The sequence below is a fragment of the Clavelina lepadiformis genome, chromosome 3 (assembly GCF_947623445.1).
Source record: "Clavelina lepadiformis chromosome 3, kaClaLepa1.1, whole genome shotgun sequence".
Taxonomy (NCBI): Eukaryota; Metazoa; Chordata; class Ascidiacea; order Aplousobranchia; family Clavelinidae; genus Clavelina; species Clavelina lepadiformis.
The window spans coordinates 3364588-3380154 of NC_135242.1; the positions used below are offsets into that span (position 1 = coordinate 3364588).

The window sequence follows — 15567 nt, forward strand, 5'->3', positions numbered from 1 at the left end:
TCAAGTGTGGAGAGCAAATATTCAGCTAAACAATAATTTCTGTGGCAAAGCTTCATCGTGATAAATTAGAATTTTCATATAATGCCTTTCGCAGACTCATTCCAACCAATTACTCTTATAAACCGCTTATTCCTTACAGACAATGTTTTTATCACACCGCAGAATAGAATTGGCTGAAAAGCAAAGCTATTAGAGTCAAATTTTGCAAACATTCGACGCTTGGTTGCACATTTTGGTGTATCAATACAATCCGAGCAACACAGACTTTGAGTATGAATTAGGAAATGTTTTATTAGCATTTACAGACATGTTGTGGTTGGCTTGCGAAGAAGAGGCAACACACGATTGCAAGAAAAACATCTTACAAACATCATCTCCATACAGTAATATTTCACTAGCCAATTTTTTACATCACTGGCAGCGAACACCCATCAACATAAATGAGTTCACGATGTTTGATTCAACAAATTAAAGAGAATAGGAGTAAGCTATGATTTACAACCGAAGTTAATTTTTCTAGAATAACTTTTATCTACAATACTTTACACGTGGTTTAGTTAAACAAGAAACACATTGAAGATTAATTATTATTAATACTACACGGAATAAAAAATTCAGCAGAAATGTTTAAATGTGAGAGGGTTTATTCACACGTCTCTTTACGTAGATGATCTGACCACATGATATATAAGCCAAAAGTGTAAACGCAAGAAAGAAAGCTTATCATCAACGATCTACGTTTGTGGAAAAAAATCAATGCAATAATGTGCACAATAAGTGCAGATATTTCAAATAGAAGCCGACTATCGTTTGTTTAAGCATAGAGTTAAGAGAAGGAATAATTAACAGACAAAGGCTGTCGATCAATCAGCCTTGCAGTGCAATTTTTACACACAACTTGAAATTGAGACACGAACTAGTGTTTCTAAATACAAAAATTGTTTATAAGTGCACTTATAAACCCTTGGAATGCGGGCATTATCCACAATGATATCATCATATGTTGATTAAATTCGCAAATATAAATTATCAAACACACGAAATTAAAAAAATTTGAAAATGAACATTCAATCACCTAATATACTATTAAGTGACATTCACCACAACTTAATGAAAAAAGTTAACTTTTTTAAACAGAAATTTTAGTAGAGAGTAACATAATAATTCAGAAAACGTGAACCGAGTCTTTCAGCAGACTTTTTTGCAAGTGCACAATTTGCAAAAACCTATACATTTGGACAGTTAGCTGTACACAAAGATGCAATAAATCGTTGTCATGTGGCAAATTACTAATAGAAAGTACACAAAAATTACGCCGTAAATTAGTAACAACAACATATATATGAAAAAAACAAACTTTTTTAATCTGTTTAGAAAATTTATATGTTCAATATCATCCTGAAGTGTTAAAACAGTTTTTCTGAGTAAATGATTAACAAATATCTAAACAAACGATATAGCTTACAAGTATTCAACTAACGGTAAACATTCCTCACGATTTAAGATTTAGTTTAAGGCACTAACATAATTGACAATTCTCATCAACTACGCTTTAAAAAGCGCCTTCGCCAGACTCTTGATAATGGGGTTCAGTGGCAGTGAAGTAATCCTCCAAAAATCCCTGTTAATTACAAGCTTGTCAAAAGAATGCCAAATGGTATACAACAACACAAAAAGATTCTCATAAAACAATATTTTCTGAACGAATACAGGTTTGTCTTGGACTTAACATAATGGTTCACTTGCCAATGGATTCAATCAGTTACATTCAATTATTTCGATATACAGTCGAATCCGCTTAATTCGGACACCGGATAACCCGGACAACCGCTTTATTCGGCCAAAATGCTCGGGAACGGAACAAAAGTAAAAATTGAACGTAAAAAACTCCTGTTAATTCGGACAATTCTCCGCTTAATTCGGACACAGGTTCGCAATTCCATCGTTAGGTTATGACACAATAAACAGTACTTCGTTCGTTTTAAGACAAGATTCAATTGCAATATGAGTGATTATGGTGAAACAATGACGATCCATGCAGTAACAATCGACAATGAACTCATATAACGCCGTGCCAGCTTCATAGTCGCTTTTACTTCGGTACAATTGCGTCCATCTTGTAGGACAAAATTGTACAGAAAAGTTTAGCACAAAAAGTGAAATTGCTCACTAAAGTAAACGAAGACGTTTTATGCGATCAGTGCCAGTTACTGCAGTATAGCGCAGCTGCAATTCATTTATTACGCAACACTACAGTATTTTAAATGCGTTTTTTGCCTTTATGCATGACCATGAAACGAACAATTGATTTTCCACTTAATTCGGACAAAGCCGTTTCTCCGCTTAATTCGGCCAAAAGTGAGCGGAACCAAAGTGTCCGAATTAAGCGGAGTCGACTGTACGTTACATAGCCATGCGAATAAACGTTGCACAAAATAAAACCGTTCAGGATTTCATTTAAACCTATCCTTAGATTTAAGAGATGTTTTTTATAATCTTATCTCTCACGAGAATCGTCACCTGTATAAATTCAAAGGTTGGTCGAGCCATTTCATCTTTATGCCAACACTGTAGCATCAAGTCGTAGAGAGAGTCGGGGCAGGAAGGTTGCGGGGGCTGAATTGGGGGCTTGGGCATGCGGTACCCAGCCTCGACCCGCTCTAAAACCTCTCTATTCATCATGCCTTTATTTGGGAAATATTCATCGATTTATGATTTATAATTTGACGAGTAAATAATATCTAATAGAGATATTGAAATGAAGATTTGTAAGATATTTTAAAAAACGCACGCGTTAAGTTATTAACAATCTAGTTGAGTTAATTCAACAATGTTTAGTTTTCAGATCAATCAGGTATAATCTACTATTACTTTGACAGTAACCATTTGCTGATGTAATGTACTACTCAAGCAGATTAAACTATCTATTTTAAGTGGTTCATTTACAAAAATTCAAAAACTGTGATACGATACAATAATAAACTTTAGTATTTGCAGCTATCCATTATAGAGAAGAATCATAGCAGTAAATATTAGCACGTATTTAAGATCGAACAAGTCAACTATGAAAATCAAAAGATGGTTACGGTTAAATCAATCATTAACGAACAACAAGTACCTGGGTATGGGATTCTTCCCTTTGTAATGATCTCTGTGAGGAGAATGCCAAAGCTCCAAACATCAGACTTGATCGTGAAACGACCAAAAGTTGCTGCCTCGGGGGCAGTCCACTTGATCGGGAACTTGGCTCCTGCATTTAACGAAAAAGATTGAAGCGAAATTTCCATGCACATTTTCTGATACTTTGTAATGTTTGGACTGACATAAAGTAGCTCAGTCAGTTAACTGAAAGAAAAATCTAAAACATTTGGCTTCTAAAATCATTTGAACACCACAGCAGCATGAAAGCTAATTCTGAAACACTCCCCGCAATGACAAGCTACAAGCTGCTGTTTGACAACAAAAAATGAGCAGTATAGACAAACAATAAAATACTTAATACATCTCCCCTACCTTGGTGTGCATTATATTCATCATCTTTAATCAATCTTGCCAAACCAAAGTCAGCAACCTTACAGATTTGGTTTTTGCCGACAAGTATGTTGGCTGCTCTTACGTCACGATGGATGTAATTGTTTCGTTCAATGAATGCCATGCCAGCGGCAACCTATTCATCAACACAATAGAAGTGAGGTTATGCATAGTACACTCCCGCTACTAATTTCAAAAGCCTTTAGGTTAAAATTTGCATTAATGCAAAAAGGGGCGACAAGTTTCAAGTTACTGTAGTTACTAAATTTTTACACATGAAATAAAGATAAGATATACAGTAAAGCCTTGCATATACAGGGGGCCTTGGGCATGGCGTAGTTGGGGCCAAGACTTTTACGCAAATGTAGATTGCAAAAATACCTGTGCAGCCATGTCAATCTGGTCTACTAACATGCTTTGCCTTCCTGGTCCTTCCTTCAAATAATCCAACAAACTACCGTGACACATAAACTCGGTCACAATGTAGATTGGTTCCAAGGAGACCTGTATTATACATCAAAATGTCAACCATACATAACGCAAGAAGCATTTATTTAAAGGAATAATTACTACGGCTTATTGAGCTTTAAGGTTTACAGTAGAGGTTTTATGCACTAAACATTTGTATCCTTACCACTGCATATAAATTAACTAATTTTTCATGTCTCAGCATCTTCATGATCTTGGCTTCAGTAAGAAAAGCTTCCGGTGACATTGTCCCAGGTTTAAGGGTTTTAATCGCAACTTCAGTGTTACCATTCCAAAGGCCTAAAAGCAGAATAAATGCATCATACACATTACAGTATATCCACAACTTCTTTTGTGACACATTCAGATGCTTGACTGCGGCATTAACGTTACAGTGATAGTACAGCAATGGATTTGACATTATAACAGTCTGCACCAACCTTTCCAAACTTCACCAAACATTCCAGCTCCGAGCTTCTTCTGCAGGGTGAGCTGGTCCCTGTTAATTTCCCACACATCCTTCGCGATGGTGATGGTGGCCGGTTTATCTGTCACAGGACACGGTGTCACCAACCTGCAGCAAAGACCATCAGCAGACGCTGCAAATTCAAAGAAGAATTATCTTCCCAAATATCGAAATAACGACCCAATGTTAATCGCACATCAAACACAAACCTACACTAAACCAGCATTAATTTCAATGAAGGGGTAAGATCATCATATTTTTTGCCATCAAACAAAAAATATTGGAATACGACTAGCGAGATTGTATTTAGCTAAGTATATGTGAAAAAGAGACAAAAACATATCACTTTAATGAAGTTATTCAGACCATTTTGAACTAACTTGAATGATGATATCACTCTGCTCTTAATATAAAAGGCATTTTAAGAGATGTACGCTTTTAAAAAGTGACCTTAGAAACAAACGACTTGTCCTCAATAAGCTTGAGTGAAAATTACATTAAAAAATAAAGAATGAATACATTGGTAATGTAGAATGAGACTTGGCAAGTCGGTAAACTGTGCTCTTGTGGTTATGTAGAAGCCACCGTTGTCTAGTGTCCTGATACGATAATGTTTTACTGCGATCTGTTTTCCTGGTTCCTGATCAGTTATGGATAGAGAGAAGGTACCTGTGTTTAGTAAGAAAATAATTGGTTACAGATCGCTTGGTGAGCGTCAAAAGTGTCTTATATTTGCAATAAACAGCAAACGCAGTTGTCACTTCTTTATTTACAGTTGTGCGGTATCGATCCATACTTTTGGTGTCATCTCTTACGAATAAATAATCATTAGTTTGTGTTTAGTTATTATTTGAACACTTCTGCCATTTGGTATGCACACAAAAAAACTGCTGAATTAATTTTATACACAATTAACACAAACATACTGATATACTCTATAAACCATTATCGTTTACTGCATATGATCTGGATATTTTTGTGCATAATCTAGTCATGGTTATATTCACTGTTGAAAAACTTTCTACAATATGCAGGTATCGTGTACAAGGAAACAAGGTTTCTGTTCAATGAACAGATTTTCACAAATAAAAAATTTATTACCAACTGCTGTTTCACTCTCTCTTATCATGAAAGTGCCTCTGTTGGTATGACCTTGAAGGAGTTTTCGTTCACAATCTTTACGACTAATTTTGCCAAAAAACCACCTGTAGAAAATAATTACCATAAACAGTCCATGAAAAATTCCACAACAAATTTTCTCCCTTTTAAACAGTAAGCCATGTGATTTACGCAATTGTAGTGAACACAATTACTACTTTTTAAAAAACATTTACTTTTAGTCATCCTGGCTTGAGGTTAATTTTTAACTTACTCTTCACTTTCTAGACCACCCAACGGAGCCACATAATTGCTTGGAACATATCCTTCCTGTCCTGATTTGGCAGATCTAGCTTGCCACCAGTCCCCTTCCCTTAAAATGATATATTCAAATGAGCACACACGCAACAAAATTTTCAAGTTTTTTTACACATATTTGTATAGACTTAGCCACAGTATTGGAAACATCATACAATGGTTAAAGAGATGCTGGATACAATAGTTCTTGGATTGGTGTACAACTTACACAATCTGTCTCAAAAGTAATGAATATATACATTTTAACTATAAACTTGCCATCACCTGTCAATACTTAAGATTATTTACTACAATATTGGCAGCAGGAAATTATCGGAACCAATAAATCCAAAATGCATTAAGCAAAATATGACTAGAACAAGTTACACAGGAAGCGTTACTTGTTTAAAATGTAAAGCTGCTCTCCTTTTGCGAATGACAAGTCATCGTTAGTTCTCGCATCGTAATCATACATGGCCACGAATTTCAGTGATGCCCCTGCAACGTAATCAATAGTGGGAGATGTTCAGAACAAATCTACACGCCACCAATAGCAGTAATATAGAATAAATTTCCCGCAACTCACCGCCTGGTCCGCCTGGTGATATTGGCATCGGGGGTGAGGAAAATTGAGGATTCGTGACACCAATCGGTGGCATGTTTTGCTGCATCCCAGGTCCAGGATACTGGCCGATGGGTATTGTAGTTGTCTGCATTTGAGTTGGGCGCTGGTCATTATTTTCAGACGAGCTTTTCTCTCTTTTACAGCATAAGCAGCTGAAGCATCGTCGAAACATCTTTTCTTTTCTATTTCTCTACAAACCCGTTAAAATTTACCTCATTCTTTCAAATATGTATCTGCAGGCTAAATTTCTCCTAAACACACCCTAATATAGAATCTAGAAGATAAAAATTCATTAGTTTACAAAATTGGTTAAAAATAATATTGAAATATATATACTACAATATTAAAAGGGGCGTTTGCATAAAAGAATCATTTTAGTCACAAATGTGTTTATTTTGTAGTACAGCTTAAACTGACAAATATGAACACAGCCGCCTCTCAACAGACACTTAAAATGGGCAACCTTACAAGACATTCTTTCAGTCTACCACGGTCTGCTACACTTCAGCGATCACCACAATACTTGAGATTATCAAGCGCAAGGGAGTAAGTGGAATGTGAGACAAGGCGGTGAAATTAGCGGTTAAACTCTCAGAGGCCATTACCAGTAATAAGTTTCTTTACCTCTGAGTGAACTTGCACAGCTAAATACCTTACTACCACATGTAGTCTCAGTGAGATATCAAATGGAAAACATTACCAAGAAGTCAAGATAGATAAAGAATAAATTGCTAACAATTTAGCAATTGCCTGAGACACTGTTCGACGTATTTCCCACATTCTAAAGCACATAATTGCAAGACACGTATGTCTAACATCCATAACCTATTAGAGGAAGTAGAAGTGTTACCATAACCATTAAGCCAATGACCAGTTTCTAATAATAAATATATACAAACATTGAGTATATACACCTACTTACAAAGTTATTTTAAAACTTTCTCAAACTACTATAGACATGGGTTATATATAGATTTAAAAAAGTTAAACCTGAACAGTACTATACATAAAGTAATTTTTAACCAGAGGTTTGAAACACACAACACAAATAAATATTTGTACACCTATTTAATTTATTAACAAAAACATAGATTTACCCTAATGTAAAATATCCAAAATTGTTCAGTCAACAATGCATATTTAACACAAACAAAATACCTTTAATATGTATTCACAATTTAAAAGCATCATAACTATGCTATGGGCAAAAACATTAACCAAACCAAAATTTGGGCCTAGTATATAAGTACACAACCAGATGACATCACAATTTGAGTAGCTGGGGTCTAGCATACAAAGGCATCCTGTGGTTGTACACTTGCATACTATGCCCTAAATTCCTTGATAATATGTCTACTGGTTACCATGCGAAATATTCAGTTGTCTGTGGATAACCTTAATATTATGTCAGTATGTAGGGCTATATAAATGTCTGATTACAGGCAACTGTTTGCAACAAAAAACAAACAATCTGGTTAAAGTCTGGCTAACTGTTGTTTGTTGACTTTGTTCCTAATGCACTCTACTTTCATTTTGTTGTACGTGCGCCCCGCTTTTCAGTTATGCTTCAGCCCCTGACGTAGTTTCACATAGTTGCGGCTGGTTTATTACTTAACACCACTTCCTCATACTGCACGAGCAGTGCAGGAAATAGCGCTACCGATTCATTATTAAATCTTACGTTGGGCAAGGGAACGGCCATTTCTCATTAACCACTATCAAGATTGAAATATTTCCTTTGAAAAGCATAACGAATGGAAGCATCAAGGTGATTACTATAAACTTTTGAAAGTTAATTATTTAGAAGTTGAATAATACCGTCATTTCAGGTAACAAACAACAAAGAAATTAGCCATCGTCATTAGCTAAACATACGTCATTTAAATTTTCGAGCAAGCTTAGATAATAATCATTTCAGATCTGTTGCAATTACACCGCTACAGTAACAACGTAAGCAAAACCTGAACTGCCATAGTAATAGATGCTATTACAACAGGAAACTGAGTGAATGTACACGCACCACTTTGAAATGCATTGAAGCTAGGTACTGTACCACGCATGCGTGACTCACTGATTATATGCATTCGGTGATGCGTTTCATTAACTGAAAAAGCACGACGGCAGACAGTCGTGTTTTAGCTTTTTAATCAGTCTGTCAACAATGTATGATTAAAATCAACATTTAAGTGAAACTAATTTACATTACATAAATTTACATTCCCAAGTCCAAACCAAAGGCTAAAATAACAGCGGTTTAGTAAATAAACACGCCTAAAAACAGTAGGAGACTACAAGTAGGTATAAGTTTCGACTGACATATTGCAACAGCAAAAGCTCAAGACATCGTGCCAGTAACTACCATAACTTCCTCATATGCGATAATATGCTTCAGGCCAGACAATACTTCCGTCTTATTCTGCTTTCGTTGTCTAAAAACGTTCGTTAATGTGATAACGCCTTATCAACTACTGTACTTTGCAAATCGACAATTAACAAGAAAATCAAAACTACCTTTCAACCAAACAAGTGCTAACTGCGGAAAGTAAAAGCTTAAAAATAATCTAAGCTCGTACGCGTTTGTTCAGCAGAGAACAAACAATAAAACGAAAGTATGTCGGTGTCAGCTATGACGTAATCGAACAAAGCAAGTTTTAAAAGACACTCAAACCAATGATATAAAGATATAACTTTATATCGTTGCTCAAACGATAACTGTAAATAAATAAATAACATAACCTTTCCAGCAACATATCGACCTATCTTCAAACAACATTAAGTGACTAGAACAACGAATATACGTTATAAGCCCACCTGAAGTGATTGATGATAGTCCAGTCTGACGTTTTTAAAACCATCCCACATTCCTCAAACTCTGCCTACTCCGTATCAAAAAATTTCTAAACTTTTTTACTTCCTCGTCAGTAGTTAACAAACGGCGATGTTTAACATTTTAATACACAAGCATTCTTGTCTTACCTATTTCACTATATTTGAAATAAAAAAGCGTTCACGTTGAAAAATTCAATAATAAACAAAATATGTTGTTAATAATAGCTATAGCAAGCAATTAATTCATGAAAAAACAAGGAAGCGATACTGAACAATGAGGGCTGACTTTGATTAGCTGGTGTAGATTACAGTATTTGTAATCTTACGAGTGGAATGTGTCAGTAATTCAAGAACATACAACAACTTAAGTACACTGAAAGGAAACTTGAAGATTTGCTTGAATCGTTTTGATTAAAAGCTCTTACAGTGGATGCTGTTATGAAGTCAAATAGAGTTTTTAATCAGCTTTAGCTTAACAGAAAAAGTGAACAAAGGTGGTCAAACAACAAAACCTAGTTGATTTATTTAGGCAATAAGCAAAGCTAGGAGGTCAAATTCAGACAAAGAATCAATGTAAACATGTATGAAGAGCAAACTTGAACCCAGGAAAGAAACCTCATGAAACAGGAAATAGTTTTACAGTAATACTTGCAGGGCAACAAAACAACAAATTAGCATACGTGAAACAAACAATGTGATATGCTTGAGCAGGGCTGGGCAAGCTTGTTCAATGAAAGAGTCACTTGCGGAAAATTACAAACACCAGCGAGTCGCAAAATCAGTAGTGTCAATACTGTACAAATACGGTAAACAATGAATGGATAATGAACAGTAATGGATATTACTATTCAGCTACAAGAGCCACCAAAATGTAGAGTTTAGTTACAAAACAAATTCCAATCAGATAAAAGCGTATTTTAGTTGTTGCGTTGCCCCGTTCTTAAAACTGTTATTACTGTATACACTATTAGTTGATATTTCACCAGAAATTGGGTATGGTTGAAAAACTTTTTTTAATGTGGTAAAACTTCTGCATATAACGACAGTAGTTAAATTACATAAATAAACCAAAAACTCGGCAGAAACACAAACAATGGGCCACAGTTTAGATCAGCACGAGAGGAAACCTACTGGGTTTTCCATCATGTGTGCTATTGGACGCTGATATTTCGCAGTTATTTTGTTATTCGTTATAGATGAAATATTCTGTACAGTTATATCACAAAGGATCGAAGAATTTATCTATGCAACATAACATTTGCTCCTGTTATAAAATGTTTACATACATAGGCGAAAAACATAAAAACCACAGCTTTAAATCTCTTAAAAATTCACTCAGATAAATGCATACACGATTGGAAATGTATAAACATTAGTAGCACTTTTGTCTAAATTAAACACGGTGAATAGTTTGATAACAGGCATTGCTACAAAATGATCAGCAAAATTAATCGGGCATTTTTGTAATGCATCACAAGGAATTGTGCTGAAATTTCACACAATCGCGATCACTAACACAAAGTCTGCAGCATAAACCAATGTGATTTGCGTTAAGTCTCTGTATCCTGCACGTACAAGTATGTAAGGGTGGTCGATTTGCAAAAAATTAACTTTAAATAAATAAGAAATTGGCGGAAACCACTAAAAGCCACCTTCTTCCCTGTCCTGGTAGTTTGGTTCCGTCGCTGTGAAATAGTCTTCCAGGAAGAACTGTCAAATAAAAAGGCAAATGTTAACTGTGACCGGACCATATCAACCTTTCACTGCTTAAGATACAGTAGTAGTAGGTCTACTGATGCCATACAAAAAACCATGCACATCGCATAATCCTGAACATTTTTACACTTGGAGAAAATCTAAGACCCCATATAGGACCAACCTGCAAATGCTCAAAGGTCGGTCTCTTTGCAGAATCTCTATGCCAGCATTGCAGCATGAGATCATACAGGGAGTCCGGACATTGTGGATCGGTGTTCGGTTTTGGCATTCGATAACCGCCGTCAGTGGATTCCAACACTTCCCTGCCCGTCATTCCTAATTCAAAATTAGTATTTGTTACGTCCAGAAATTTATTTTGACCAAAGCAGACTTTGAACTTTGAGATGTTGAAATCCTTTTAAACGTTTCACTTTCAGCTTTAACCTTAAACATTTCGTTCAATTCATTAAAGTTTTATCAAAGTTGTGTTTGCTTTTGCAAAGCGCATCTTTTGATTCTCAGTTTAAGCTAATATAACACTACTCGCCAGGGTAAGGAGTTCTTCCCCTTGTAATTATCTCGCTGAGTAAAATGCCAAAGCTCCAAACATCAGACTTGATCGTAAAACGACCATAATTGGCTGCCTCTGGCGCAGTCCACTTGATCGGAAACTTGGCACCTAAGCAAGACATAACAACCAAAAATTTAACTTATTACCTTAAACTTGCGGCCAGATGCTACAAAAGTATATACTGTATACATTTTCAGCCCAACAACTATGCAGTTATGACTGAACTCCAAGCATGACACACACTACAGGCGCCTTACATTCCAACATGCTTGTTTATAAACTCAGAAGCTGACAACATACAGTAAAACCAGGTTTTGATTAAAATAGATTGACCAGCATTGCCACAGTAGAAAAAATTGTTTGAATATACTCATACTATATACACCAGCATGCAGCAACAGTACAGATTGCTATCTTAAGAGAAGAACAAGTATCAAAATTTTCCATCCTACCATGGTGAGCATTGTATTCGTCGTCTTCTATAAGCCTTGCAAGTCCAAAGTCGGCAACCTTACAGATCTGGCAAGTCCCAACCAATATATTAGCTGCTCTTACATCCCGGTGGATGTAATTACTTCTCTCAATGAACGCCATTCCTGCTGCAATCTGAAAAACAGAAATACAAAATGAGCAAGTCACGCATTTTTAAATCTTGAAGTATTTTTAGGCTTGGTTGTCGTTTTCATTGTGCAGGATTGGAACAAAGTACGCCATGATTGCATAGAAAGCCAACTATACAGTTGTGTGAAGAAAAACACACATGCAAGAGGCTATTGGTACGTCAAGAATAACCTGAGCTGCCATGTCAATGTGGTCAGCGAAATTTGAGTTTTTGCCGGTACCAGTTTTGAGATAATCCAGCAGACTTCCGTTGCACATGAATTCAGTTATGATGTAGATTGGTTCTTCTGACACCTGCCAACATAAAACAACTAACTACTGGTCTTGACCAAAACGTTTATCAATCATCTTTAAAGTGGAGGTAAGTGCTGGGACAAGTTAACCTTAAACTAAAGAAGAGTTGTTATTAAGTTTTAATTGAAGAACAAACAAAGGTTTTTTAATTATTTTTGTTACCTGGTTAAGCAATAATATCCAGAAATGCAAACGTGCAACTTATTATGACGAAAATAGAAATACCAGCAATTATGATGTCACAATGTGAAACTGACATGAGTAAGGACGACTGACTAATTCAAGTGTGGTTGTAACCAGAATTTGACCTCATGAGTAGGTGATTAGCTGCAGGTAACGTTTAGTTTCAGCATAAACGTATCATGTGAGGTATTTTTGACATCCTTTAGAACGTCCAGGCTATATCTGCTTATTGTCACCTGCATGAAACACTATATTCAGTACTTATGCTTGAACAAAAAATTGGCCATACGAGGATTTCACGCTGTGACACCACAACTGCCACTATCTATAACCATCACATTTTGACGATAATTGCTTAACCATTAAATATTATTAAAAAACTCTTTTTCTTGTATGCTTACTGCCTACTGCCAACTTTTCTTGGAATAAAAGTTAACTTTTCTTGGCTCTTGTCCCTCACTATAAAAATTTGCTATGACTGAGTAGTTTAAATTTTTAGGATGATACTGGAAGTGACATTACCACAGCATAAAGATTGACGAGCTTTTCATGTCTCAGCATCTTCATAACTTTTGCTTCTTCTAGAAATGCTTGCGGAGACATTGTACCAGGTTTTAAAGTTTTAATCGCAACTTCAGTAGTTCCATTCCAGAGACCTAAACATTTTACTAGCTGTATTACTAACAATGAATATACAGTACTGACAATATGTGCATTGTTTAGTTAGGTGATTAGGTTGATGAATGAGAAGTTTGTTACACATAGTCATCAGAGAAATATTATCAAGCTAACCTTTCCAAACTTCCCCAAACATTCCGGCACCCAATTTCTTCTGAAGAGAAAGCTGGTTGCGGGGAATCTCCCAAACATCCTGGGGAGGGGTCACGGGGGTCAATGTGGGACAGGCATTTGCCAGTTTACAACAAAGACCATCCGACATACCTGACAACAAAAGTTTCATGTCCAAATGTATATAACAATGACAAATAGACCTTTCTAAACAAGACCAAAAACCAAAAACACTATATTTAAAAGTTGAAAAGTTACTTTTCTAAATATCAACTTTTTTGCTCCTACTTTTATAATGCTGCACAAGTTCACTGATGTCGTTAAAACTTGTCCTCGATGAAATGTAATATCCACCATTTGACATGGAGCGTATGCGATAATGTTTGACCACTCTGCCCTGCATTGGATCTTGATCAAGGACTGACACGCAATATCCTTAACGGAAAAAATTCCGAGATGTGGATTTACAATTAAACAAAAAGATTTCAACATAAAGCGATGCCAACAGCAAAAGTCCTTGAAACAAATGAAGCAATCTGGTTTAATCTTCATGGAATATAAACAGATATCTACATTATGCATGATACAGACCTCCTTGTTGACTCTCTCTGACCATGAAATCACCTCTAGATAGACGCTCTTGCAACAGGAGTCTCTCACATTCCTTACGTATAATCTTGCCGAAGAACCACCTTAACGCAATAAAAGTACCAAGCTGACAAACGACAACATTAATTGACAAGTTGGTAAATAATAGTAGATGATAAGTTAATTGAGACACATTGACAAGATAAATAAATAATTGATGTAAATTGATGTTCCTATCACTCACTCTTCACTTTCAAGCCCACCAACAGGGGCTACATAGTTGCTGGGGACGTAACCCTCTATATTGTCTTTGGCCGAACGTGCAAACCACCAGTCACCTTCCCTTAAAGTAACAACACAGCATTAGAAATACGTATTTTGTGCCGGTATAACCGCTGTTCACTGAAGAGCAAATTCATCGTATCTATCTCAAAAACTTGGGTGTGGTAGTTATAAGCTTGAAAGACGTTTTAGTTACCTACATTAATAAAGTCATTTAAACCCCTGTTCACTGTGCAGTGTTATCACTGCGCAGTTTATTAATCACTGTACTTACATATTGATGACAAAAAGATAATCTCCCTTTCTGACAGTAAGGTCGTCATCAGTTCGTGCATCATAGTCGTACATTGCGACATGCCTTGATGTTTTGGCTAAAAGATGTTAATAACAGTTTACTGAAAGCTTATATCTACATAAGTTTATTACAAGTGGTGTTTTTAACAAGAAATACCGGTAACATAAGGTAGGCGATAAGTTGTAACGTGATGAAAAACAAACTTGTAAAGCTTACGTGCAGTTGGTGGCGTTGGTACCATTGGAAGAGCGGTTACAAAATTACTACTTCCTGGTGGGGCTGTTGGAGCAAATGAAGGAATAATGTTGTTCACTGGGACCATTTGCACATTCTGTTGAGTTGGCCGTGGTGCCTCCACTTCGTCATCTTTTCGTTCTCCGGTGCAAGTGAAGCATCCAAAACACCTTTTCATTGTTGCTTGTATGGCAACTTTTCTAGCACAATGCTTTATTGTAGCTTTTGTATTTCACCTTATACGTTGTATCCCTTATCTTTTCTATTTAATCTGCTAGAGCCAGGTTATAAACTTAAAATATAAAATCTATCGCTTGTGGTGTTGGAATACTCAGCAACATTGACAGACTTCCTCAAACAATATTGCAATTGGATTAACACATAGTTAGCTGTCTGATAGCAGCCGAAAAAGACATTTGAGCAAATTTCACTTCCTGATATCGCTGAAGTTGTCCATTCTCCTATACCTATTGCCTGAAACTAATATGACATAATACACGAAGTCATACATGCTTACTTGGACTGCCTTCAATGTTCTAAACTTCCTGGTATTAGTTGCCACTAAACCAGCAAAACTGCCCACACAGTTTTAAGTATTTAAAGCCACAACTATTACGTCAGCGATTCCTTCTACCTGAAACTTGGTTCTGTTCTAATGCAGCGCACTTGCTTATAATTCATAAGTGTTACTAATAAGT

At 36.0% G+C, this 15567-nt stretch overlaps 2 protein-coding genes across 2 annotated transcripts; both read right to left on the reverse strand.

Annotated features, from left to right (window-relative positions):
* Positions 1 to 271: 271 nt before the first annotated feature.
* LOC143450891 (tyrosine-protein kinase fyna-like) lies at positions 272 to 6777 on the reverse strand. The gene is made up of 12 exons (XM_076951640.1): positions 6447 to 6777; positions 6262 to 6358; positions 5838 to 5936; positions 5567 to 5670; positions 4985 to 5134; positions 4440 to 4598; positions 4166 to 4299; positions 3913 to 4035; positions 3514 to 3667; positions 3119 to 3250; positions 2521 to 2684; positions 272 to 1621 (listed from the first exon to the last, which is right to left on the reverse strand). The coding sequence occupies exons 1-12, from the start codon at positions 6655 to 6657 to the stop codon at positions 1553 to 1555; spliced, it is 1596 nt and encodes a 531-aa protein (XP_076807755.1). The 5' UTR covers positions 6658 to 6777; the 3' UTR covers positions 272 to 1552.
* Positions 6778 to 9449: 2672 nt separating this feature from the next.
* On the reverse strand, positions 9450 to 15510 carry LOC143448688 (proto-oncogene tyrosine-protein kinase Src-like). The gene is made up of 12 exons (XM_076948535.1): positions 14852 to 15510; positions 14615 to 14711; positions 14303 to 14401; positions 14062 to 14162; positions 13759 to 13905; positions 13474 to 13623; positions 13204 to 13337; positions 12376 to 12498; positions 12036 to 12189; positions 11560 to 11691; positions 11194 to 11348; positions 9450 to 11024 (listed from the first exon to the last, which is right to left on the reverse strand). The coding sequence occupies exons 1-12, from the start codon at positions 15045 to 15047 to the stop codon at positions 10956 to 10958; spliced, it is 1557 nt and encodes a 518-aa protein (XP_076804650.1). The 5' UTR covers positions 15048 to 15510; the 3' UTR covers positions 9450 to 10955.
* Between the last annotated feature and the right edge of the window lie 57 nt (positions 15511 to 15567).

Excerpts from the sequence above, each read along its gene's own strand:
- LOC143450891 (XM_076951640.1), bottom strand. The coding sequence starts at position 6,657 with ATGTTTCGACGATGCTTCAGCTGCTTATGCTGTAAAAGAGAGAAAAGC. Across the intron at positions 4,599-4,984 it reads TCTCATTCTACATTACCAAT|CGTCTGCTGATGGTCTTTGC; the intron begins GTATTCATTCTT and ends TTGAATTTGCAG. Across the intron at positions 4,300-4,439 it reads GTTTGGTGAAGTTTGGAAAG|GCCTTTGGAATGGTAACACT; the intron begins GTTGGTGCAGAC and ends TTCTGCTTTTAG.
- LOC143448688 (XM_076948535.1), bottom strand. The coding sequence starts at position 15,047 with ATGAAAAGGTGTTTTGGATGCTTCACTTGCACCGGAGAACGAAAAGAT. Across the intron at positions 14,402-14,614 it reads TATCTTTTTGTCATCAATAT|GGAAGGTGACTGGTGGTTTG; the intron begins GTAAGTACAGTG and ends TGTTACTTTAAG. Across the intron at positions 11,025-11,193 it reads CGACCTTTGAGCATTTGCAG|TTCTTCCTGGAAGACTATTT; the intron begins GTTGGTCCTATA and ends TTTATTTGACAG.